Source organism: Hemicordylus capensis, chromosome 4, assembly GCF_027244095.1.
Source record: "Hemicordylus capensis ecotype Gifberg chromosome 4, rHemCap1.1.pri, whole genome shotgun sequence".
Classification (NCBI taxonomy): Eukaryota; Metazoa; Chordata; class Lepidosauria; order Squamata; family Cordylidae; genus Hemicordylus; species Hemicordylus capensis.
The window spans coordinates 16026859-16052221 of record NC_069660.1 but is presented as its reverse complement, the minus strand read 5'-3'; the positions used below and the strand labels follow the sequence as shown (position 1 = coordinate 16052221).

General features: G+C 43.9%; 1 protein-coding gene across 6 annotated transcripts in view; it reads left to right on the top strand.

Annotated features, from left to right (window-relative positions):
* CDH4 (cadherin 4) overlaps window positions 1-25363 on the top strand; it is an 803867-nt gene that overhangs the window by 282460 nt on the left and 496044 nt on the right. For 4 of the 6 annotated variants that reach the window (XM_053245227.1, XM_053245226.1, XM_053245223.1 and 1 more), the window contains exon 1: window positions 14830-14851. The exons of 1 other annotated variant lie outside the window; for it this stretch is intronic. In XM_053245227.1, the coding sequence (XP_053101202.1) occupies window positions 14845-14851 (7 nt within the window). In that variant the 5' untranslated portion in view covers window positions 14830-14844. Of the gene's footprint in view, window positions 1-14829; window positions 14852-15693; window positions 15770-25363 lie in introns of those variants that run through there. One more of the 6 variants, XM_053245225.1, reaches the window with a different exon arrangement.

Below are 25363 nucleotides of genomic sequence, written 5' to 3'. Positions count from 1 at the left end.
GATTAGCGATGCAGAGCATTGTACGAATAAGCTTGCTCAATTAAAACAGATGGTCGTCTGTGCTGAATTATATTATGTTAATATACCCCCCTCCTCTCTCTCTCTCTCTCTCGCACACACAGGCCCAGTCTTTCAGGACTTGGTTTGATCATCTTTTTATTCTGCAAATCCTCTGCATTGCATATTTATCATATTATTTCAGAATGATGAACAAAAGACCTGTATGGTGCTTCCTAATTATATGGGTGCTGCTAATCATTACGATGTGTTTTTGCCACACGCAAACAGGCACCACCCTCCCAAGCATTTTAGGGAAGGTAGAGAACCATCAGCAATTAGTTTTAGCTTTCAGCAGCATGGTGAAGGCTGGGAGGAGGAGTTGCGATGAAGCACTGAAAGCTTCTAGCAGCATTAATGGGCAGCGCTATCCAAAATTAATGACCAAGCCCTACATCTTAGCATCTTAATGTGATCTCAGACATAACTGCTTTACATTTGGAAGCAGTATATGCTTTGCCATCTAATCACTCTTTTTATTGTTGTTTTCCTTCTAGGCAGCCTTGTGCTGCTCATTAATTTTTTGTTGCTTTGAGTGTTATTAAAATATATTTTTGTGGTTGTGACTATTTATTACTTGCACAGTGCCATCATGGGGCCATTATATAGTGTTGTCCGTGTACGTGGGACCTTTAGAGATCAGCCTGCGCAAAAAATGACAGGTCTCTGCCCCAAACAGTTTGCAATCTACATTTTTATTTATTTATTTATTTGATTATCATACCACCTTCCAAAATGGCTCAGGGCGGTTTACAATTAAACACAAAACCATTAAAATCAGTTAACAATTAGAACAAAAATTAGAAAACAACAACAGTTAAAACATCATAAAATGGTAATTAAACAATCACAACAATTAAGAAAACAGGTTACAACATTAAAAACAATTACAACTATTTAAAAACCCTGGAAGGCTAGGCCAAACACTTAGAAAAATTAGAGAGAGGGAGAAAAGTTAGCGGAGGGAGACAGAGCTAAAGGAAAGGCGAGGGTCACTCAGGAGGATGAGTGAGCTCAGTCCCTGGCAACTCCAGGCTGGGTTCGGAACGCTCCCTCCCTGAAACCCTGGAGAGGGGCTTTCACTCAAATGTGGCCCTTCAGCTCTTGTTGAATGACTAACTTCTGGACCCAAACCTCGCCCGGATTTCTCAGGTTGAGACTGTGGCCAGGAGTGCTTTCAGGGGCTGAGCCACTATTGGGCAAACGGGTTCCAAGAACCCAGGCTGCCACCAATCAGGGGCTGCACCTCATGGCCTGACACGCCCCCCCCCGGTGCTGCTTTAGCTCCTGAGCAGGGGCCGCGCGGCCACCATGCGGGAGTTAAATGGCCGGCGCTGCATTCGTGGTGTGGCCAGGAGTGGCTCTTCCCTGCCTTTAAGGCAGGGAAGAGCTGCTCCTGGCTGCACTGCGAATGCAGACCCAGCCCCAATCTAGCTCCAGAATGGGGCCACGCAGCCCCTTCAGGAGTTAAATGGCCAGTGGTGCGTTTGCAGTGTGACCAGGAGCAGCTCTTCCCTGCCTTAAACTAACTCCTGAACGGAGCCACACGGCCCCGTTTGGGAGCCAGACCACAGACCCTGCGTCTGACATGGTGGTGTGGCTAGCCCCCATGTCTGATGTCATATACGGGGTGGGGGTGAGCGAGGCCGCCGGCGGTCTGGCTCTGCCAGTGAGTGCTTTGTATCATCTTTGGCTGTTTCATGAGCTATGTCCATTTCTGGAGATAAACCACCTTAAAACAGTGGTGGTGTATATGCTGGTAATATCCAGATTTGACAACTGCAGTGCACTCTACGTTGGGCTGCCTTTGTACATAGATCAGAACTGTTAGTACAGAAGGCAGTTAGTACAGAAGGCAGCAGCCAGGTTGGTCTCCAGGGTTGCCCGAGGAGATCATATTGCAGGGAGGAGAGCTGGTTTTGTGGCTGCAAGCATGACTTGTTCCCTTTGCTAAGCAGGGTCTGCCCTAGTTGCTTATGAATGGGAGACTACATGTGAGCACTATAAGATATTACCCTCAAGGGATGGGGCCGCTCTGGGAGGAGCATCTTCATGCTTGCATGCGGAAGGTTCTGAGTTCTTTCCTTGGCATCTCCAAGATAGGGCTGAGAGAGACTCCTGCTTTCAACCTTGGAGAAGCCACTGCCAGTCTTTGTAGACGATACTGAGCTAGATGGACCAATGGTCTGACTCAGTATATGGCAGCTTCCTATGTACACCCATTTTAAAAGAACTACAATGGCTGCTGATAAGTTTCCAGGCAAAATACAAAGTTATTACCTATAAAGCTCTAAATGGCTTGGGTCAGAGGTACTTAAGAGAATGCCTTCTTCTTCATGAACCCCGCTACCTATTAAGTTAATCTGCGGAGGTCCAGTTGCAGTTGCCACTGGTTCAGTTGGTGGGGACTCGAAACCGGGCCTTATCTAGATTTGCCCCAGATTCTGGAATGCGCTCCCGAATGAAATTAGTTTTCCCCTCTCTGAATATTTTAAAGAAGGGCCTGAAAACATACCTGTTTAATGAGGCTTTTAGTTTATAGTTTATAGTTTTAAAGCTTTGGGTTTGGGAGTTTTTATTTGTATTTTAGAATTGTTTTAATTGTGTCTATGTTTTAATGGTTTTTAGAGTGTGAACTGCCCAGAGACCCTTTTTTGTATGGGATGGTATAAAAATGTGATAAACAAACAAACACCCTTCAACCCCAGCCATGGGAGTTTGTGTTCAACAACTTGGAGGGCCAAGTTTGCTCACCCCTGGTTTAGACAATACTAAGCTAGATCGGCCAATGATCTGACTGGGTGTAAGGCAGCTTCATATGTTCTTCCTGTGGATACTGAGTGGAAGCATAATAACACATTTAAATAAATAAGAGAACCGTAAAGCTTTTTGTATTTGGAAGCACTTTTAAAGGATGTTTTCCCCATATGCACACTTCTCTTTGGAGAACTCAAGGAGGCAAATCTATCCCCGGTGTAGCAGCTCTGTTAGCTTTAGAGGTCCTAGTGGGACAGTTGCATATTTGGTTGTATGCAGATGCAATTTAGTTTTCCACCCTGGAGAGGGAATGGAATGCAGGCTGGCAGTTTACTGTAATTCAAGAGGGATTGCATTCGACTTCCCATTTCCCTGACTTGAAATCTTCTTCAAGTTTTTCCAGCCACTTGCTGATGCTTTCTCTCCCCATTTTGCCACCTCTGCCTTTTGTCCTAAATCTGCTCTGATCAGGCAGCTGAAGGGAAGGGAAGTGAAAACATGAAGGGAAGTGAAAAGCTCACTTCCAAATCTCATTCCCTATTGCTTGTTAAAATGGACCCCAAACGCCAGAAACTCTCGTGCCTACCCATCTCTGAATGTAAAAGCAAAGGGGCCCCAGAGTCCAAACTTAAGTGGTAGATACAGTAAATATTTTGGAGATTGAATATGGGATTAAGGAAAAAATCGGGGGGGGGGGATTGGACAGATTGGGAAGAAAAAGTAATGCTTGAAATCACCATGTGGAAAAAATGGAGCCTTGCCATGTACCAGAAAGTGGTCTACATCCCGACTTACCTGATACCCCCGGTGCACAACCTGGCGGTAGTCTACCCTCCTCCGCTCAATCTCCTTCGGAGAGTTGAAAGCCAGGTCTTCCGTCTAGTATGGCACACGGTGTCCTTCCCTTTGGCCCGTGTGGTAGCATTTAAGGAGGTTGAGTGGGGAGGCCTAGCTCTACCTGCCCTGCAACCCTATTTTGTAATTGAATTCCTACAATTTTGGAAATGGGGTTTTTGTGAATGTCCATAACATGTCCAACCTCCTGCAAAAAACCTGGGTTTTGCTTTTCGCTCTACGTTGGCAAAAGTCAGCATGGGGCATAGTGTGGTGGGGGAAAGGTTCTTCTGGTAATATCACACAAGTATTGAAAAGAGACCACCCGGACTACTTGAGAGATTTGTTATTCACACTAAAAAAAAATAGAAGGTTGAACCGGATCTATTTAAAGTATCCTCCTCAGTTAAGCAGCTAAGGAAAACAATTTATGGAGAGATTCTAGAAGTGGTTTTTTTAAAACCCGATTTAGAACGTAAACGCTACAAACACCGCACTTCACAGTACTTGTTGCAACCCGATCACCCTATCACTCTCTTTAAGGAGAAAAAGGTCCCTTTTCATTTATGGGAACCGAGGTGGCGTTTATACCACCAAGTACTGCCGCTTAAAGTGGCTAAGCCATGGCTCCCAGAGGACAAGCAAGAGTGTCCTAAAATCGCCTGCAAACAGAAAGCTAGTGAGCTAAGCAAGACATTCAGGGAAACCCACTCACATTTCTTAAAAGAGTGTGTGGTAGCCAAAAGAGTGTGGCAGGGAGTAAGCAAGTTGTTAGAGTGGCCTGATTTGGAAAAACAGACTTGGGAAGAACTAACCTCGGGTTTGAGCGATAGAACCTCTTTTCGAGGTCCCAGAAAGAAACCTTCAAGGAAATGGGGACAGAACGGGTGCCCTCATACTAGGGAATTGAAATGTTCCCCTTCTCATAATCAGGTCAGTAAACCTGTATGTCATTTATGCAATGCTCCTGCATAGGAATAGGGAGGGAAGAAGCGGCCAAGAGGTTCACGCAGATGAGACAGTAAATTTCTTCTGGAAAAGCTTGTATGGTTATGTGCAAAAAGACAAGTGTATCTCTTCTAAACAGCAATGGGACAAATTGTGGAAATGGACGTTGGACGTAACCCCCCCCCCCCGATTACCATGTTATTTGCGTTACCAAATCCTTGTTTGTAAATCTTTGTAGATAGACAATGTACAAACAACCACTTTGTATATAATTGTGCTTTGGTAATGTACTGTATGCTTTGGTAGTTTGTTGGTTCAATAAAACAAATCTTGTCCTATTAAAAAATACATAAAAAATCTTGTCCTATTGCTTGAGGATAGGAACATAGGAAGCTGCCTTATACCAAGTCAGACTCTTGGTCCAGCTAGTTCAGTATTGTCTACATAGACTGGCAGCAGCTTCTCCAAGGTTGCAGGCAGGAGTCTGTCTGTCTGTCTGTCTGTCTGTCTCTCTCTCTCTCTGCCCTATCTTCCCAGAGCGGCCCCATCCCCTCGAGGGAATGTTTTACAGTGCTCACACATCTAGTCCCCCATTCAGGGGCGTAACTATAATAGGGCAAGGGAAGACAGTTGTCTGGGAGCCCACTGCCTTCAGGTGACTAACTCCCCCAGCCATGCACCCGCCCGGGGCTTCCTTCAGTTGTATTCATCCTCTGAAATTGAAGTGAGTGTTAAGACCTGGAGCTACCAGAACAGCATGTCTTTCTCTAGTACCATTAAATGACTTGCATCATCCACAATTTACAAAACCTTAAAAAAATAATTTAGGATGATGTTTTATTGTGGCACATAGGTCATAGATAGATAGATAGATAGATAGATAGATAGATAGATAGATAGATAGATAGATAGATAGATAGATATTGTTACCACTATTCAGCCTCATTTAAGATTTCTCTACTTCATGAGCTGAGCTTCAGTGAGGGGGGGCATTTTAAAATCTTGTCTCTGGGCCCACTCCAAACATGCTACACCCCTGCTCCCATTCAAATTAAAACCAAGATGGCCCCTGCTCAGGAAAGAGGACAAGTCATGCTTGCTGCCACAAGACCAGCTCTAGAAGGATTTGTTCCTGCAGTGGGAATGGTAAACTCTAGAAGTCTGTTTCCCACCAGAGATCCATTATCAGCTAATTGAGGGGCTATTCTCATGTGTAGCAAAACTGGGCTAAGAAAACCCAGCCTGTTTTTGCCAGCATGTGTGAACCGTCAGGAGTAGCATGGCTCCCGTTGGCAGCACAGTGGCAAACCCTGTTAGTTGCCCCTGCTGTTAACCAGGGTTTAGCATGCAGGTGTTATATCGCTAGGATCTGGAGATATAAGACCTGTTCTTCTACACCTGGCTAGATACCTTGGCTGAGCTGCTCATTGCACCCCTTTTGCAGATGCAATGATTTGTGTAAACAGGCCTTTAAAGTGTCCTAGTAGTTTTCGCTATTGTGCCATCAGGGAGCTTCACTGGCTGACATCCAGACTAATGCTGCACTAGCAGAAATATTTTGCACTCGCTAGGTACATAGGAAACATAGGGAGCTGCCATTTGTGTATTTTCTATTTTTCTTTGTAAACCGCTTTGAGAATTTTGTTGAAGAATGGTATATAAATATCAGTAGTAGTAGTAGTAGTAGTAGTAGTAGTAGTAGTATATAATGAGTCAGACCATTGGTACATCTAGCTCAATTGTCTACAAAAACTGGCAGCAGCTTCTCCAAGGCCACAGGCAGGAGTCTCTCTGAGCCTTATCTTGAAGATGCCAGTGAAATAACTTGGAACCTTCTGAGGCTCTTCCCAGAGTGGCCACACTCTATAAGAGGAATATCTTACACTGCTCACACATGTAGTCTCCCATTCAAATGCAAACCAGGATGGACCCTGCTTAGCAAAGGGGACAATTCATGCTTGCTACCACAAGACCAGCTTTCCTCCCACAAGTTCTGCTAAATTGGGACTTTCTATTCCAGACTACTACTACAAGAAATATTTATATACCGCTTTTCAACTAAAGTTCCCCAAGTGGTTTACACAGAGAAATAAATAAATGCAATGGTTCTTCATTCCCAAAATGCTCACAATCAAAAAATAAATATAAGGCAGACACCAATAACAGTCCTTGCAGGGATGCTGTGTTGGGGTTAAATGGGGCCAGTTGCTTTCTCTCTGCTATATATAAAAGAATCACCACTTTAAAAGGTGCCTCTTTGCTCAGTTAGCAGAGGTAAACACATTTGTTGCATTTTTAAAAAAAGTATTTATCAAATTTATACCCCACCCAAACTCACGTCTCTGGGCGGCTGAGGGGTGAACATGTACAGCCTGTGGTGCATCTTCTGTTGTGAAAATTCTTCTGCAGTCCATATAGGTAGAAGAGAATGATGCAGACTTATCTATTATCCTTGCTGCACAAACACAATGCTTGCACAACCAAAAGCACAAGAGTTTGTGTAACTTTGAGCACCCACTTAGCTATGCAACCTTCCTGTGTGTGTGCATCTTTGTTCATCGCACCAGCCCTGTGTGCACGCACACATCTTTGTTTATTGCACTCGCTCAGCATTAGACTTGATGTCAGTGACTGTATCTTATAGAAGATTCGGAGACATGTCCAAGGACCTCTGTTTTAGGGGTGTGCAATTTGGGTTTTCGGTGAATCGGTTCGGGACCCGAACCGAATCACCCCCGATCTGTTCTGTGCCTGAATCTGGGCCACCCGAATCACCCCTGATTCGGTTCGGATTCGGATTAAATCCAAATCTGAATAGATTCAGGAAGGAAAAATGGGTCCCAGGGGCAAAATAGTGGGGTGGGGTGGTAATGCCCAATGGTTGGAGGCTACCACCCAAATTTCAGGGGAATTGGGCAAAGGGCTTATTTTTGGGGAATTTTTGAAGTTTTCGTGTCTTTGGGGCAGTTCGGGGGCATAGAGTGGGATCTGGGCAAAAAGAGTGGAGTGGGGTGGTAGTGCCTAATGGGTGATGGCTACCACCCCAATTTCAGAGTGATTGGGCAGAGGGCATACATTAAAATGTTTCCTCTTTGAATGGTATATGCAAGTAATTGTAGAGATTCAGCTTTCAGATGCTGCTGATTTTTTTTAAAAAAAAAACTATTCTGAGATTAAAATAAGTTGTAAAAGAATGTGGAAAACAGCTGCTTTACAAAAACCAATGGCTTTGGTTCAACCAAGTGATGTGCACTCACAGAAGCCTTAGCACGAACATGCCCCAGTCCCTTGTTTTGTGACCCCTTTTCAGATCTCCAATCCACTTTTAAAGTTTGGGCAGATGAAAAAGTGTTTGTGCTGTTAAGAAACCGAGTGAAAAAAGTTCTAGAAAGCAAGCAGATCTAAGCATGTGGGCACCTCTGAATCATTGCCAATGAGCGCGGTTCATACCTTGCAGGAACTATTGATTGATTGATTAAGTGCTGTCAAGTCGGTGTCAACTCTTAGCAAAAACACAGATGAAATCTCTCCAGGATGATCTGTCCAACTTGGCCTTTAAGGACTCTCAGTGGTGCATTCATTGCTGTCGTAATCATCAACCTTGCTGCTGGTTATCCTCTTCTCAAGGGAGCTGGGTCTTGGCATAATGTGTCCAGAGTATGATAGTTTGAGCCTGGTCATTTGTGCTTCAAGTGAAAATTCTGGATTGATTTGTTCTATGATCCATTTGTTTGTTTTCCTGGCTGTCCATGGTATCCTCAAAAGTCTTCTCCAGCACCAAAGTTCAAAAGCCTCAATACTTTTTCTATCTTGCTTCTTCAAAGTCCAGCTTTCGCATCCATAGTGTGTCACGGGGAAAACCATGGTCTGAACGATTCTAATTTTGGTAGGTGTAGACACATCACGGCATCTAAATATCCTTTCCAAGGCCTTTATTGCAACCGTACCAAGTGCTAGTCTGCAGTGTATTTCTTGACTGCTGGATCCTTTACTGTTGAGGTCGATCCTAAAAGGCGGAAGCTACCCACCACTTCAATGTCTTCATTATCAGTTCTGAAGCTGGTTGTTGTACCTGTTGTCAATAGTTTAAATTTAGTCATAATCCCATTTTTTTTGCTGTGCTCCTTGTCTTTCGTTACTAAAGCTTGCAGATCAACCACATTCTCAGCTATCAGAAGGAACTGTTGGGCCAACATATAAATAAATAAATAAGGTTTTAGATGTAACTTTTATGGAATTTTATTGTATTTTAACTTTTGTAACCCGCTTTGAGATGCATTATGAAAGACAGTATAGAAACTGAACAATAAACAATAAATAACAATAAATAAAATACCAGATAAACCTATGACCCTACTTTACACTGATTCAGACCATTGGTCCATCTAGTCCATATCATCTAACTGAGCAAAAAGGCACCTTTTAAAAGTGGTGATTCTCTTATATTGAGCAAGGCGAGATCACTGTCCCTATCCAACCCCAGTACAGCATCCTTTCAGTGGTTTTTGCTGGTGCCTACCTTTTCACTGTGCGCCTTGACTTTCATTACTAGAGTTTGCAGATCATCTATTTGCATAAAAGTGCAGAACCATTTCATCACACTGCTTGATAATCTTCTTTTTAAAAGATTTCGAGAAAGAGAAACCAAGCTGTTTGTTGACTAGGTTTATCAGGATGGGTCTCGCCAGGGGTGTCATTAGGGGTAGCCCATGGGGCTCAGAATTGACAGTGAAGACATTGAAGTGGTGGATAGCTTCAACTGTCAACAGTAAAGGATCTAGCAGTCAAGAAATACGCCACAGACTAGCACTTGGTAGGGTAGCAATGAAGGCTTTGGAAAGGATGTTTAGATGTTGTGATGTGTCTGCACCTACAAAGATTAGAATCATTCAGATAATCGTTTTTCCCATGGCACTCTATGGATGCGAAAGCTGAAATTTGAAGAAGCAAGATAGAAAAAGCTTTGAGGCTTTTGAACTTTGGTGCTGGAGAAGACTTTTGAGGATACCCTGGACAGCCAGTAAAACAAATAAATGGATCATAGAACAAATCAATCCAGAATTTTCACTCAAATCACCAGGCTCAAACTATCATACTTTGGAAACATTATGCAAAGATCCAGCTCTCTTGAGAAGTCCATAATGCTGGGGAAAGTTGAAGGAAAGAGAAGACAACGGCCAGCAGCAAGGTGGATGGACTCGATTACAACAGCAATGAATGCACCACTGAGAGTCCTTAAAGGCCAAGTCGAAGACAGATAATCCTGGAGATAATCTATCTATGTGGTCGCTAAGAGTCGACGTCGACTTGACGGTGCTTAATCAATCAATCACCTTATGTTTCACTTTAGATTGTGAGCTCTTTTGGAACAGGGGACCATCTTATTTATTTATTTCTGTAAACCATTTTGAGAAATTATGTTGAAAACCAGTATATAATAGTAGTATTGCCTATTCTTACTGGCAGTGCTTTATGGTCTCAGGCCACAATCTTTCCCATCAACTGCTCTACATGCTCACTTTAACTGTAGATCCTATGGATTTAATTTGGGGCCTTTTGCATGCAAGACATATGCTCTGTCCCTGAGCTTTGACTGTTCATGTTCTGACGTTTGTGTCAAAATTGTGTATTCAAGTATCCTTGAGAAAGCAGAAGCCGTTTCTCTGCTTTTTGTCCAAGTCCAGGACACAAATGACAGCTCAGACAGAGCTGTGCAAAAGCTCCCAAAGGCTTCCATTTAAGACTCCAAGGGTCTGTGTGATCTCTGAGCTATTGCTACAGGACACAGCTCAGAAAATTCTTACGCATTGGGAGCAAGTGATCTGTGCAGTCCCTAAACTCGAATGACCACATCTGGGAAATCTCCCCCATCCAACTGTGTTAAAGCTTAGGAAGAGTTCTGTGAAGCATGGACTCACAGGGGGAAAGGGCTTCATTAAGAATGATATGTTTCCTGGAGGCTTAGTGTGATTGAATCAGATTGGCAGAAGAAGGGAGTTTGGTGGGTTTCAGAACCTGGGCCACAGAAGGAGAGAGTTAATGGACAAGTGGGTGAAGAAGTAGCTGACAAGTTGGAAACAAGATGTTGAAAGACTGATGGGGGAAATAATTGGTTAAAATGAAAGGGTCAGGCGGTAGGAGGTGCAGAGGGCTGGGATTAAGGAAGAGAGCTGGTGGAAGTTAAGTTAGGAAGGGAAAGTGTGAAGTCTTTTATTCCCACCTTCAGAACAGTTTCTGAGGTCAAACTCAGTCACCTTTACCTGCCAGAGCCGTAGTGGAAGACCGACATTATCAGAAGCTAGCAAGTATTATCAAAGACCAAAGTGCCATCTAGATGTCCTGCAACAAGATATCTTTTAACTTCTGTGTTTATTTAGAAAGATCATCTTTTGCGAAATAAGTTATCTTGACCTTCTCATTCAATGGACTAGCTCTCTGTTGGTGTAACCTCCATGCCTAGGGCATTTACTACCCACCAAAGGTAGTGCATATTAAATATTGAAGAGAGAAATAGTCGCGTGAAAGTTGTAATGAATAAATGATGGCAGCCGATTAAGCAAGAAGAAAGACAGGTTTGGTTGCCAGGGCATAGAGTGGCAGAATCACCACAAGTCCCTTTATAATATGTTTATTGTAAGCCCTACCTTCCAGCCATATGGTGGAGCAGGGCTGCAAGTCAGATTCAGGCTAGACTTCTTGGGCTCAGAGGAGGATTTACATACTTATAACAAGGACTCTGCCTAAACTTTGTAGGAACATAGGAAGCTGCCTTATACCAAGTCAGGACATTGATCCATCTTAGCTCTGTGTTGCCTACACCAGAGTTTCTCAACCACCAGTCCGTGGACTGGTACTGGTCCATGAGGAGTTGAGTGCCGATCCGTGCTGGTCCATGAGGAATTAATCCCACCACCAAACAATTTTGAGCCAGTGGGGGCCACCGCTGCTGGGAGTTATCCAGAGCTCATTTCTAGGCAGGCAGCCCTCACTGCTAAATGAGTATTATCCCAGCAGCACGGGCTGCCTGCCTAGAAATGAGTTCTGGAGAGCTCCCAGCGGTGGTGCCCCCCTGGCTTGAAATTGTTTTGGGGGATTCCTGGGAGTGGGGGATGGGGTGTGTGACCCCTTTACTAACTGCTGGTCCTGCAAACTGTGTACAAAAGATGTACCAGTCCATGACTCCAAAAATGTTGAGAAACACTGGTCTACACTGACTGGCAATGGCTTCTCCAAGGTTTCAGACAGGAATCTCTCCCAGCCCTACCTGGAGGTGCCATAGAGTGAGCCTAGGTCCTTCTGCAGGCAAATAGTGCTATGTCCCTCATCCCCTAAGGGGAATATCTTAACCGCAGACAGTGCTCACATGTAGTCACCCATCCAAATGCAAACTGGCACAGACCCTGCTTAGCAAAGTGAACAATTCATGCTCACTATTGCAAGACTAGCTCTCCTCTTCCACTCACTCTGTCTGGGGAACCTCCTTGATCTGTCCTTTCTCAGCTAATTTAGGGATTACACATTTCCATTGAGACTTAGAAGCCAATACTTGGGGGCTTTTGCATGCTGAGATGAAAAACAGATGGAATTTTTGAGAAGGCAATTGAAAGCACACCAAGAAAAGGAGGAGCTTTTTGACAGTAATAAAAGTGCAAATGAAACAATGACTGTTTGGAGTCAGCTCTGGAAGGCCGTCAAGTCTTGTAACTTGCTCACAACTTGATGGGGCCACCTCATACATTACAATGTTAGGAGTGCTCCCAAAAAGATTAAATGTGAGTGCAACCAAGAGGTGTTTGCAAAGCCATGCATCACACAAACATATTCATCAGGGAGCTGCAATTGGATGCAGTTCCATATTATATGAACCGTTGGCAGCAAACCTGGATTCATCTCTCCATGATGTTTGAAATGGCCCTTAACTTAGTGAAAGGCAAAGGCAGAGGTGTAGACAGAGGAAAACCTTGAGGAGCAACTCCTCACTTAAACTGTTTGCAGGGGGAGAGGAAAGACACCTTTTACATGGGGAAGTTAAAAGCTTTGTTTGTTTGTTTGTTTGTTTGTTTATTCTATACCGCCCTTCCAAAAATGGCTCAGGGACGTTTACACAGAGAAATAATAAATAAATAAGATGGATCCCTGTCCCCAAAGGGCTCACAATCCAAAAAGAAACACAAGACAGACACCAGCAACAGTCGCTGGAGGTACTGTGCTGGGGGTGGATAGGGCCACCTCTATCCATCTCTGACAGAGAGGAAAAAACAGTTTGGGAAGGAGATGCAAAACAGTTTGGGAAGGGGTGTAGTAAAAAATGGGGGAAACTTCTTAAATTCTTAGTGGGGAACTGCACCCTGGTTGAAGGAATATAGCTATAGTCTTGTTCAGACACTGATCCTATTCACATGATCGGAGGCTGAGCAAGCGGGCGGGGGCAGGGAGGCTGAACTGAACTTATCTTCCCCTCAGACAATCTCTGTGCCCTCCCCGCCACCTCCTTGGTGCACAGCTTGGCCATGCACATGATCAGCACTCCCAGGAGCTGCGTGGCTTTCTGGAGGCCATCCTGGTATCTGAGAATCCCACAATGCACTGCACGAGAGTGTGGTGTATTGGGAGATTCCCCCATCAGACGGGCACTCTAGGCATCCATCTCTGTGTCTCCTCAGGCTATGTGCAGCAAATGACCCCAGCAGCCGGGTTAAGGGTGTGTTTGCACCCTTAAGATCGGCTATGGGCACCCTTAAGATTGGCTAAGAGCCAGTCTCAGAGTAGGCTTAGGCTGGGCACTCCACATAAGGAGCCGTATTATGTGGCACATGCAAACAGGCGTGTGTACAGATGTATGTGATGTTGTGTCAATGACTGTGCATGTGTTCAATTATCCTTGATAGAGGTCCTCTCAAATGCAGGATACAGGTAGGAAGTGCATGTGCATTCAGCATAATGTGCAAAAAACTGTGCCTATGTACAGATCTGTACTTGCATACACGATAGTGCTGGCATGTCAATGTTTCTCCAACAGGAGGAGGTGGTTGAGGAAGCAGTTTGACAGAATCTGGTAGCAGTGTGTGTGTGTGCACCTGTGATTTTAAATGAAAATAGAGATTTTTAAAAACACGCCTTTTGTTAGAGAGGGAAATTATACACTTTTCAAAGAGTAAGGTATGCAAAACAATATGCTATGAATGATTCATGTGGACATTTTGCATGTCATTAATCCTCCTTTCGTTTGTAGTCGTCTTAAAATAAATACCAAGTACGAAGAAAATGAATAATAATTGATAGCCACGAGATTTCAAACATTAGTATCATTCTGGGAGTACAAATAATTTTAAAAATAAATAAATAAATATTGAGATAAAGAGTTGAGAGAGGAGTTGTGGTACAGCAGAGGCTGCAATCTAGTACAGTCCATTAAGAGCTTTGGTCCTTGACTGAAGCATAGACTTTGATGTGTCAGTAGGAGGCCTGTGAGCTTTGTACAAAATGTGGCAGCTATGGTCCTATCTGGAGCTGCCCAGTGTGATCATATCACACCTATTTTGAAAGAGCTGCACTGGTTACCAGTGTGCTTCCGGGTCCAACTCAAGGTGCTGGTTTTGACCTTTAAAGCCCTTAATGGTTTGGGCCCTGGATACCTGAGGGACCACCTGCTCCCAAGGGTTGCTGCCTGCTTATGAGATCATCAGAAGGGGCTCTGCTCCGGGCGCCGGCAATCAGGGAGGCTCAGTTGTCGTGCATGCAGGACAGGGCCTTCTCTGTTGCTGCCCCCAGACTTTGGAATGCTCTCCCACTGGCCATTCACTCCTCAGACTCCATCACAGTTTTTAGAAAGCTTTTTAAATCTTGGCTTTTTACCCAGGCCTTCACATGATTGTTTTATTGCTGCTTCTGTGTTTTTTTCCTTGTACAGTTTTTTATGTGTGTGTGTGTGTGTGTGTATACACACAATAAAAATAAATTTATTTTTATATATAAGAGCCAGCTTGTTGTAGTGGTTAGAGTGCTGGACTAGGACCGGAGAGACCCGAGTTCAAATCCCCATTCAGCCATGATACTAGCTGGGTGACTCTGCGCCAGTCACTTCTCTCTTGACCTAACCTACTTCACAGGGTTGTTGTGAAGAGAAACTCAACTATGTAGTATACCACTCTGGGCTCCTTGGAGGAAGAGTATGATATAATATGTAAAAAATCAATCAATCAATCAATCATCATCATCATCATCATCATCATCATCATATTGTTTTTAATGAAAGGTGGTATATACATTTAACAATCAATCAATCAATCAATCAATCAATCAATCAATCACCCAAAGGGTTTTAAAGACTCAAATGCAGCAGGTGACGGCACTAAGTTAGAGAAGCGTCATTAGGAAACAGGTACAAACAGGAAAGGGTTACAGTTTTGTCCCACCCTTTCTCCAAGCAGCATTCATGGGGTAGTGGATGCTCCCCACAAAATATTTTGATTCCTGTTCCACACCCACCTGACTCAAACTTTACAGCAAAGTGTCAGATAATACAGCCATAGTATATTATGGTCCTAAACCTTGAATTACTTCTGTTCTGTTCTGTTATTTCTTTCTTTGTTTGTCCATTTATGTGGCGTATCATGTTGTATATTTATACCGCCCTATATAAAATCTTTGGGCAGTATACAATTCAACCAAACAACAAGCAAAACCTAAAAATGATGCAAAAACACATTATAGTTACGATTAATAGAACTTTAAAACATCATTTCACATTTTAAAAGGCCTCCATGGTTTAAAAAAGCCTCATCCATTCACTCTTCTACACCAGAACAAGCAGCAGAAGCCACTGTAGCCAAGTAGAGAGGACACTCCTCCAGCCTCCCAGGAGCCAGGCCAATCTTCCTGGCCATGGACTTCCTTCCTGGCCAGGAACTGTGCTGGGTGAGACCATGTGGGCAGGGGGATTCAGGGGGTGCAGGGTCATTTCCCCTGCAGATTTCAGATGGCCCGTTAGTGATCCCTCTCCACACCCAGGTCTTTCCTGCCATATGGTCTTGGACCGGAAGAAAAAACTAGTCTGGAAAGCAGACTAGAAGTTCAAAAAGACAGTATTTTAATCCTAATAGACAGTATTCTAAGAGGAATCTGGACCATTTTCTGAATAAGTCTGAAAATCCAAGCAAGCTTCATTAATAAGGTAAATAAACTAATTACCTTAAATCTATAAGATTGTTATGTATAGCAAAACCCTCACTCGCCTAATAACATTCTGTCCCACACCTTTGCTTCTCCAGGCTAGTTGTTGTGGATTCCCGCCTGGTTGCCCCAAAATACTGGGTGGGAGAGAATGATCCTAACCTCAGAAGGAATGAAGTTGCAAAGCTTCAACTACTATTTCAAGCTGATTTGAGCACAACTTTGTTGTGGGCAAGCAATATGAAAATATGAAGTGGAAAATTGAAATCCCAGTACCTTCAATTAAATTATCTCAGGTAGCATGCCTGGGAAAGGTCTCTGCTTAAGACCTTGGGAGCCATTTTCAATCACAGTAAGCAACACTGGACTACGGGGATCGTCTGACTCAGTTGGATGCTAGAGATGTGCCAACAGGTTCAAATTAGAACCAGTTTGAATTAGAACCGGTTCAGTTTGATGGTTCTAATTTGAACCAAACAGTCAATTGAATTGGGAATACCAGCTCGAGCTCAAACTGAACCTGGTTCAATTTGAACGGAACCCGGTTTGATTTGAACCAGTTCAAACTGCTTCAAAGGTTCTAACCTCCATTTTATGCACCGGTGGCCATTTTGTGACACTTGTGTCACTTTAATTTATTGGCTGAGCTTCTGCTTTCCTGATTGGCCAGATGTATCTGGCCCTTTGGTAGGCTTGGAAAGTTGCCAGTCATGGGGAACTGTCACCCGATTGGCTGGGGGATGGGGAGGGACAAGGTGGGGTATCCAAAGGAGGGAGATTCAACTTGTATTTTAAGGAAAGCCCCTGGCCTTGCAAATTCACTCTGCATCTTCTGCCTTGTGCCATCTTCCCAGGTTGTGTGGCTGCAAGCTAATTGTTGACTTTAGTGTTGTTTCCTTTCCAGCTGGTTTTCTTGGTTTGCAGTTGTCATGATGATGTCAGTCTTTTGGTTTAGTGCTGGTCAGACTCTTTGCTGTAATTTGTTGGTTTGCACTTTAGTGTCTCTTTAGCTGCATCACTGTCTCTTGGATTTCAGCCTCCTAGGGGCACAAAACCAGGTTGCATGGTAGGCACCCATGGGTGCCAACTGCTACCCAAACCCCAAAGCAATTGGTTACTTGTGTAATTTTTAATTATTTAAAAAAGATTTTTTTAAATTATGTCTTCAATAGGGAACAATGGGGATTTGAGGCAGCCCAGCTGGCCCCCTTCCCCCTTTGTGGGGTGCATTGGTGCTACCAAAGCAGGTATTGGGGTAAGGCACATTGGGCAACAACTCTCCCCTCAAACCCCAAGCCAGTGGGATATATGGGTGTTTTTTGGGGGGAGGGAATATTTTACTTTCTGGCCTGTTTGACAGTTCTCTCAATGAATCCCTATGAAGAACTTATATAGCATACAATAATCTAAATTCATAGTGGATTCTTGGATGCTATAAAGTTCTTCATAGGAATTCATTGAGAGAACTGTCAAACAGGCCAGAAACTAAAAAAAATCCTTAAAAAAAACCCAAAAACATACACCTCACCTGCTTGGGATTTGAGGGGAGAGTTGTTACCCAATATGCCATACCCCCGAACCCACTTTGGAGCATCTGTATAGATCCCAAGGGGAAAAAATGGGGCCGCCTCAAATTCCCATTATTCCCTATGGCAGAAATGATGAAAAATGAAAAATATTTTTTAAAATAATTAAATATCACACAAGTGCCTGATTGCTTTGGGGTTTGAATGGTAATTGACACTCATGAGTGCTTACCACCCAACACTGTTTTGTGCCCCTAGGTGCTCTGCATAGGGAATAATGGGTTGATTAGAGTCCCCCTTATACCCTATGTATATTTATACCAAATTCAAACCTAACTTGAACCGAACCAAGGGGGGCTTCGAGCAAGGCCAAAACCAAATCTGACTGCCCTGGTTTGAGTTTGGTTCAAATTTGAACCGAACCACTTGTGCTGGTTTTGTGCACACCCCTATTGGACGCAGCTCTAAAGGAAAGTTTGGAATGAATTGGGGATGGGGCCATAGTTCAGTGTTAGAGCATCTTCTTAGCATGCAGAAGCTCCCAGGTTCTATTCCAAGCATCTCCATAGCAGTATTGCTTGCTTTGCAGCCCATCCCAAATTTGTGCTTAACATTTTCATGAGCAAATGGTTATCAGCCTTGAGTATTGTGAGGTTTCAACACATAAACAGGACAAACTGTCCCATTCTGACCACTGAGGCATGGATTGTCCCCTTTGCATTTGTATGGGTGAGTACATGTGAGTACTGTCTACTCTGACATATTTCCTTTAGAGGATGGAGCCATAGTTCAGTGGTAGAACATCTGCTTACATGCAGAAGGTTGCAGATTCATTCTCTGGCATCTCCAGGTAGGGCTGGGAAAGACCCATGCCTGAAGCTTTGGAGAGCCACTGCTAGCCAGTGCTGACAGTACTGAGCTGGATGGACCAAGGTCTGATTCATTAGACAGCAGCTCCCTATGTTCCTAATGGGAGCAAATAGCAGATGATTTGCTTGGAGAATCTGTGTGCACTACCTCAAGTGGTGCTATGATTGACAGCTTGCCAAAAAGACTCATTGCAGTCGACAAGAAAATAGAATGACAAGGAACTGTTGTGAAAGAAACAATGGGCAATCGGTGCCATGGGATAAAGAGCATCATCTGATCAGCGTAGCTAGGCAGCATGCAGGAGTCGAGAGAGGCCCATTGACCCTTTGCTACTCTCAGAAGGCACATCATAGATGTGGAGGGTTTGTCCAAGCAATCATACCCAGCAGGGTGTTCTGATAACCTGTAATATCCTCCACAATATGGGTGTATCATGCCGTAGAAGCACTCCAGAAAGAGGACAGCTTAAACACTTCACAACAATTTGGAGCAAGAAAATGGGTGGTTTCCTGCTCAGAACACAATTGCAAGGGAGGATTTTTCATGAAGATGGTGGGATTGTTATATTTGTGGGTTTTTGTTTTTGTTTTTGTTTTTTGTTGTTTAGAGAGAGAGAGAGAGAGAGAGAGAGAGAGAGAGAGAGAGAGAGAGAATACAAGAGCAAACATGAGTCTAGTTTCCAATGAAATGAAAAAGCCGGTTCATGTACCATCATGTACGTAGTCAGGAGCGTGAACTAGGAACATTGTGGTCTGCTGCTAAGGTGAACAGCCAGGGACTGTGTCTGCATTCAGTCTCTTCTTGGGCCTCATAAGGGAATAGGCATTTGAAATGTGAGTTCTTTGACTGGCAGGTAATATTTGTCCTCAGGATTGGTCATAGGGGCATGTCTTCTTATGCCAGAGGTTCCCAACCTGTGGTACCCAAGATGTTACTGAATTATAACTCCCATCAACCCCAGTTACAATTTGTGACTGGGGGTGGTGGGAGTTGTAGTTCCACAACATCTGGAGTACAACAGGTTGGGAACCCCTGTTCTCTTCTATGCTGACTGGCAGTGGCTGCTGACTGACCTGCATAGGTAAAAAATAACAATTACAAAGAATCAAGGCATTGACCTATTTCCTTGAAATAAAAAACACAGCCTCCTGACATCCCATGCTTCATGCGTGCCTGATTTCAGAACTCTCTGCCCAGCCATTCCCAACCTATGATTTTTGTTCCTATTTCCCCATTTGCCTCTATGGGGAATTTTCCAATATAGAGCAATAATTCTGATAAGATGTAGAAAACTCAATATCATATCAGAATTAATTCAGATAAGTCCAATATTATACCGATAATATCAGAATTCTGATATTGCACAGGCCTACTTGCAGGTATAGGCTGCCTTTCTTTCATTCAGTGAATATATAAATGGCTTGTATTAATGGGGCAATATCTCAGGTGGGTTTTTAGAAACAATTTCTGATGTTTTGCTGTTTTCAACTGATGAACTCATGCAGAGGAATCCTATGGTGCAGCCTCCCTAGAATTGTACCATTATCGGCTGACCAATTATTCCCAAAGAGGTTCAGTTTCACACCTCCCTGCCCTGCATTCTGACTTAACACTCAAGCTCCAGTTTGGGAATCCAGGCCTTAAACACCCCCAACTGACCCAGAGTATTATCTGCTGGAAGTGTTAGATATGATCCGCTTGCCTCCTGCCTGATTGGCCTGCAGGTTTCCGTCCCTGCGTCCGTGCCACAATCTCACCCATACTGCAGCAGATAGTCCCAGCTTGAGCCAATGAACTCTGTCTGCAGCTGCACTCCAAGGCCAGCCGAACCCGACTCCATCGCAGAATCCATCCCACTTGCCGACCTAGGTGAATAAGCCTGTATGAATGGAGTTCAGTGTCTAGGAATCCAGTAGGGTGTCACCACGTTAGGCGTCCCCACAATGGATTTTAGTATCAGGAAGAAGAAGACAGGGAAATCTGGCCTTGGCAGGGCAATGCCCCAACCCCCGACTCCACCATATGTTGCCCCTGGTGCTGCCAGGGATGTTGGGCTCGAAAAACACACCTTATACTCCCTCATTACATCAGCCATCCATGATTCCTCCCGTGGCAGAGCCTTCATTGTCTGTGCCTGCACAGCTCCCATCTGTGACGAAGGGGAAGCAGGAGTGTGGGGTGCCATTTCAGATCACGCTCTCCTCTCCAAAGCGCCTATGTGGGCTCTGCTTTCCCCACAAAGAGCTGGAAGTCACCCTTACTCCCTGCCCCCAAGTGCTCTCCTAGGCTCCCCACTGACCTGCTCCCAGTGAGCACAGATCTGCCCTGGGCTCCATAAGCAGCAGCCTCGCTAACCCCAGATGTGCCCACACTGGATTGCTGCTCAATCTACTCCAACCTTCTGCAGACATTGGCTAGTAGGGCCTGCAACTGAAGGTCAGCCAACAGGTGGTGGTGGTGGTGGGGAATCCCCTAAAGAACTTTGCTGCTTTGACACCCGTCGCATCAGGAAACCCAGCCAAGTACTGCTCAGTGTACTCAGCAGACTTTGAAGCTGGCTCCCCGCCCAAACTACTTGTCATTTTATAGCCCTTGTAGTTTTAACACTCATTGTAGTTTTTATACCCCTTGCCATTTTTGTACCCATTTTTATAACCCTTGTTATTTTATACCCCTTGTCATTTTATACCCCTTATTGTTTTATACCCCTTGTCATTTTTATACCCCTTATTGTTTTATACCCCTTATCATTTTATACCCTTTATTGTTTTATACCCCTTGTCATTTTTATACCCCTTATTGTTTTATATCCCTTGTCATTTTATACTTGTTTTATTCCCTCACTTCCCACCACTTGCAGCCTCATGCAGGGGGCCGGGAAATAGTTACCCAACTAGTTACTACCCAGGATAGTTACCCAGTCTCCTTGTTGGCTTGGCGCAAATTACCCTCTTGCTGCATTCATGAGAGAGGGAACAGTAATAATAATAATAATAATAATAATAATAATAATAATAATAATTGCCCGAACCAAAGAACAAATGCAATAAGAGCAAAAGTAGAAAAATCCACCACAAACAGCAAGTGCCACCTTTGTAAAGAAGCAGATGAAAGCGTGGACCACCTAATCAGCTGTTGTAAGAAGATTGCACAGACTGACTACAAACAAAGGCATGACAAGGTAGCAGGGATGATACACTGGAACATCTGCAAAAAATACAAGCTACCTGTAGCCAAACATTGGTGGGACCATAAAATTGAAAAAGTTGAAGAAAATGAAGATGTAAAAATATTATGGGACTTCCGACTACAAACAGACAAACATCTGCCACACAATACATCAGATATAACTGTAGTCGAGAAGAAAGAAAAACAAGTCAAAATAATTGACATAGCAATACCAGGGGATAGCAGAATAGAAGAAAAAGAAATAAAAAACATTACCAAATACAAAGATCTACAAATTGAAATGGAAAGGCTGTGGCAGAAAAAGACCAAAATAATCCCAGTGGTAACTGGCACCCTGGGTGCAGTCCCAAAAGACCTTGAAGAGCACCTCAACACCATAGGGGCCACAGAAATCACCATCAACCAATTACAAAAAGCAGCTTTACTGGGAACAGTCTATATTTTGCGACAATATCTATAATAACCAACAGTATTGATGATAAAATTCAGCCATCCCAGGTCCTTGGGAAGGACTCGATGTCTGGATAAAACAAACCAGTCAATAACACCTGTCTGACTGTGTAAACAAGAAATAATAATAATAATAATTTGATTTCTATACCACCCTTCCAAAGTTCTGTATAGTGTACACACGTACAGTTAGTGATTCATTATGTTCTATGTATAGTACTATGCATGTATAGTACTATACTTCCTAGCTTTACTCTCCATGTGAGAGGGCCTGTACTCAAGTTCATTTTCACAATGAACACACGTGCAGTCTTTCAAACAAAAATACATTCATGCATACAAACACCTGTACAGGATACAATATCATGTCTGGATATGTTTACAACAATGAGTTTTGCTGCTTGCTTTTGGTTTGGAGCTGGTAAATCTGCATTTTGGTGGCTGCTGATGGAAAGCAACTTAGCACAACTAGGGCAATCCTGCTAGCTCTCTGTGATCATTGGATTCAATATGTATAAAGTTACAATGAACAAACCCAAGAGGTAGATGAGCCACCCTCAAGGAAATAATTGTGACCCAAAGTAGAAGGTATTGTACTGCAAGAGTGTTTGACTTTTCAGAGACTTGTAAACTCATGCGGCAATGCTGCTGATTCCTTGCAAATGTCACTTTGCAAATGTCACTTTCTATTCAAGTCAAGTAAGGATAAATCCAATAACAGTCACTCTTAAGAGTGGATTTATAAAGGCCTCTTTTCCATAAACATTGTCACACAATATGGTTATCCTCTGGGTTGCTTGTATATGATGTAGTGAAGCTAACTGCCTGGATCTAGACAGCTTCCTAGAGAGTATTCAAGGACTAGAGACAGTTTTTAAGGTCTGGAGAAATGCCTTCACTCAAATGTCTCTGGTACCATAAGATCAACCTCATTGGCTGTCTGGCCTGGTGAGATCAAGTGAATTGGGTGCGTACCAGGGACAAAGCCTTCTTGGTCATGGTTTCATGGTTGTGGAATCCCTTCCGCAAGGGTATCTGCCACGCCCTCTTTCTGCCTACCTTCAAACAGTGACTAAACCTCTGCTTTTTTGCAGACCTTTTGATGGAGATATTTGATACCCAGTGGCTTAATGTTCTTATAATACTGCTGTGCTGTTTTTATTGTTATATTTTTATTATTGGTTTTTAATGAGGAGTTTTCTTTTTAGATGTTTTAGATCTTAGGAAGATGCTCACTTGAAAGGCGGGCATAAGTTTATTCAATAAATAATTTCCCTAGAGGAACCCTTTTCAGGAATTGGCAATTCTGGTGCACCAGCAGGTAGAAAGGATTTTTTTTTTTATGCTGCCTTGATGCCTGTGCATCAATCGTTCTGAAACAGCAGATGGAAGAAAGGAGAATATTAGATACTGCTTACACATAACTCTCATCACATGAAAAGTAGGCACGTGTAAACACGGCTTTGACTGTTCATTGGCGTTGCTCATAGAGTCTCTGTCCACCTTTATCTCTTGTTAATCTCTATCTCTTGTTGATCTCTCCTAAAGAAGTAATTGCCCCTGCTCCTCCCCTTCCCAACCCCTAGGCAGAATTTGCTTTTAGAAGAAGTTAAGATAAGGACCAAGGGGGTATGAACAACTGGCAGAGAAAGGAGGCTAGAACTGTACAACCAACTTCTCGCCATAAGAACTTTAAGAAGCCAGTCAGAAGTTGGAACTTGAATGAGGGAGTTGCATGATCACATGGCCATTGTGATCGCACAGCCATTATTCCCAATGGCCATGTGATCCGACTGCAGTTGGTCCAGAATGCGGCAGCCAGGTTGGTCTCTACCCCATCTGGAAGAGACCCTATTACACCTATATTAAAAGAACAACACTGGCTGCCAATACATTTCCAGGCAAAATAAGCTGTGCTAGTTATAACATATAAAGCCCTAAACAGCTTTGGCCCTGAGTATTTAAGAGAACGTCTTCTTCACCATGAAGCCCACCACCCATTGAGATCATCTGGAGAGGTTCATCTACAGCTGCCACCAGCTCATCTGGTGGCTAGACAGGGATGAGTCTTTTCTGCTGCCACCACGAGACTCAGGAATGCTCTCCCTGCTGAAATAAGAGCCTCCCCATCGCTGACCACTTTTTAAAAAGTCTTTAAAGAGACATTGAGGCTCTCCATTTGAGCAGTGTAGAGAGCCTTGCGGAGGTCTGCGGGCAGAGCGGACTTAGCCTGCTCTCCCCACAGGCGAGCAGGGAGCCAGATCAGCCACCCACACACCTACTGGCTCCGTCACGAAGCCGGTAGGGGCGGCAGGGATCAGGGGCCACCTTTCCCCCGGGAGTCCCAGGATGCCCCATGCGAGTGTGCCAGGCATCCTGGGGAGACCTTTGAGGCCAGGAGGCTTGTGTTAGCCTCCCAGTCAGGTATCTCCTTGTCAGTCACCATGCCTTGGAGCCAAGCCGCAGCATCTCACGATCAGACAAACGGGGTTAGCGGAGCACGCACTCTGCTAACCTCGTTTAAGGGGAGGGGCACTTACTGTGGTTTGCTGCCGGGAGCCACGTGGCGCCCATTGGAGCACACGACTGCAGGAAAGCATGCTAGGCTCCCTTAGCCCACTTTCCTGCAGTCGTGAGAATCACCTCATTTATTCCTGCAAGCTTTTAAAACTAGGCTTGGTTTTAAAGTGTTTTGTGGTCTTAATTTCTGTTTTAATTTGTTCTATTTTGCGGTCAACCTCCAGAGATGCAAATTTGCAGTGGTGTAAAAATATAATATAATATAATTAATTAATTAATTTTAAAATTAATTAATAATTAAAATCAATCAATCAATCAATCAATTAACTAACTAACTAACTAATTTTTATATATCAACCTTCAACCTAAGAACACTGGGGTGGTTAACCACAAGATTTTAAAAATGAAGAAGATAGAAACAATAACACTCAATAAAAGCTACATAAAAACAAAACACACACAACTAACATTTTAATAAAGGGCTGGAGATAGCTCATTGGCCAAAAGCTTGGCTAAAACAGGCAGCATTCACTTTCCTCCAGAGGGAGCCATGTGCATCTCAGAGGAGAACGCGTTCCACAGCCTGGGGGAGTAATAATAGTGCAGCAGCCGCTGACAGAACCCAGGATACTGCCCCCATGTTCCTCACGCCACACTGTGCAAAATGGCACACTGGCAGCACACCCTGTGAGGGGGAAGAGGGGGCACCTGGGCTTGGAAGATGTGTGTGGGGCCAATAAGGGGGTATATTGGCATCAGTGCTGTCTTCTGGGGCAGGGCGGCTTCTTGCCATTAGCTTTGAGTGGCGAACAACAAGCCACTGAACACATCAGTCGGCATTCTTGAGGAACACTCCCCACATGTGCAGCCACTGGGACCAGATAAAAATCTCCTGCAGACTGGAGGTGGCTTGTGAGGTGCCGCGTAGCTGTCCTTGCTTAAGAGCAGGACTGCTCAACTTCGGCCCTCCTGCAGATGTTGGCCTACAACTCCCATACTCCCTGGACACTTTGGCATAGGATTGTGGGAATGGCCCCAAA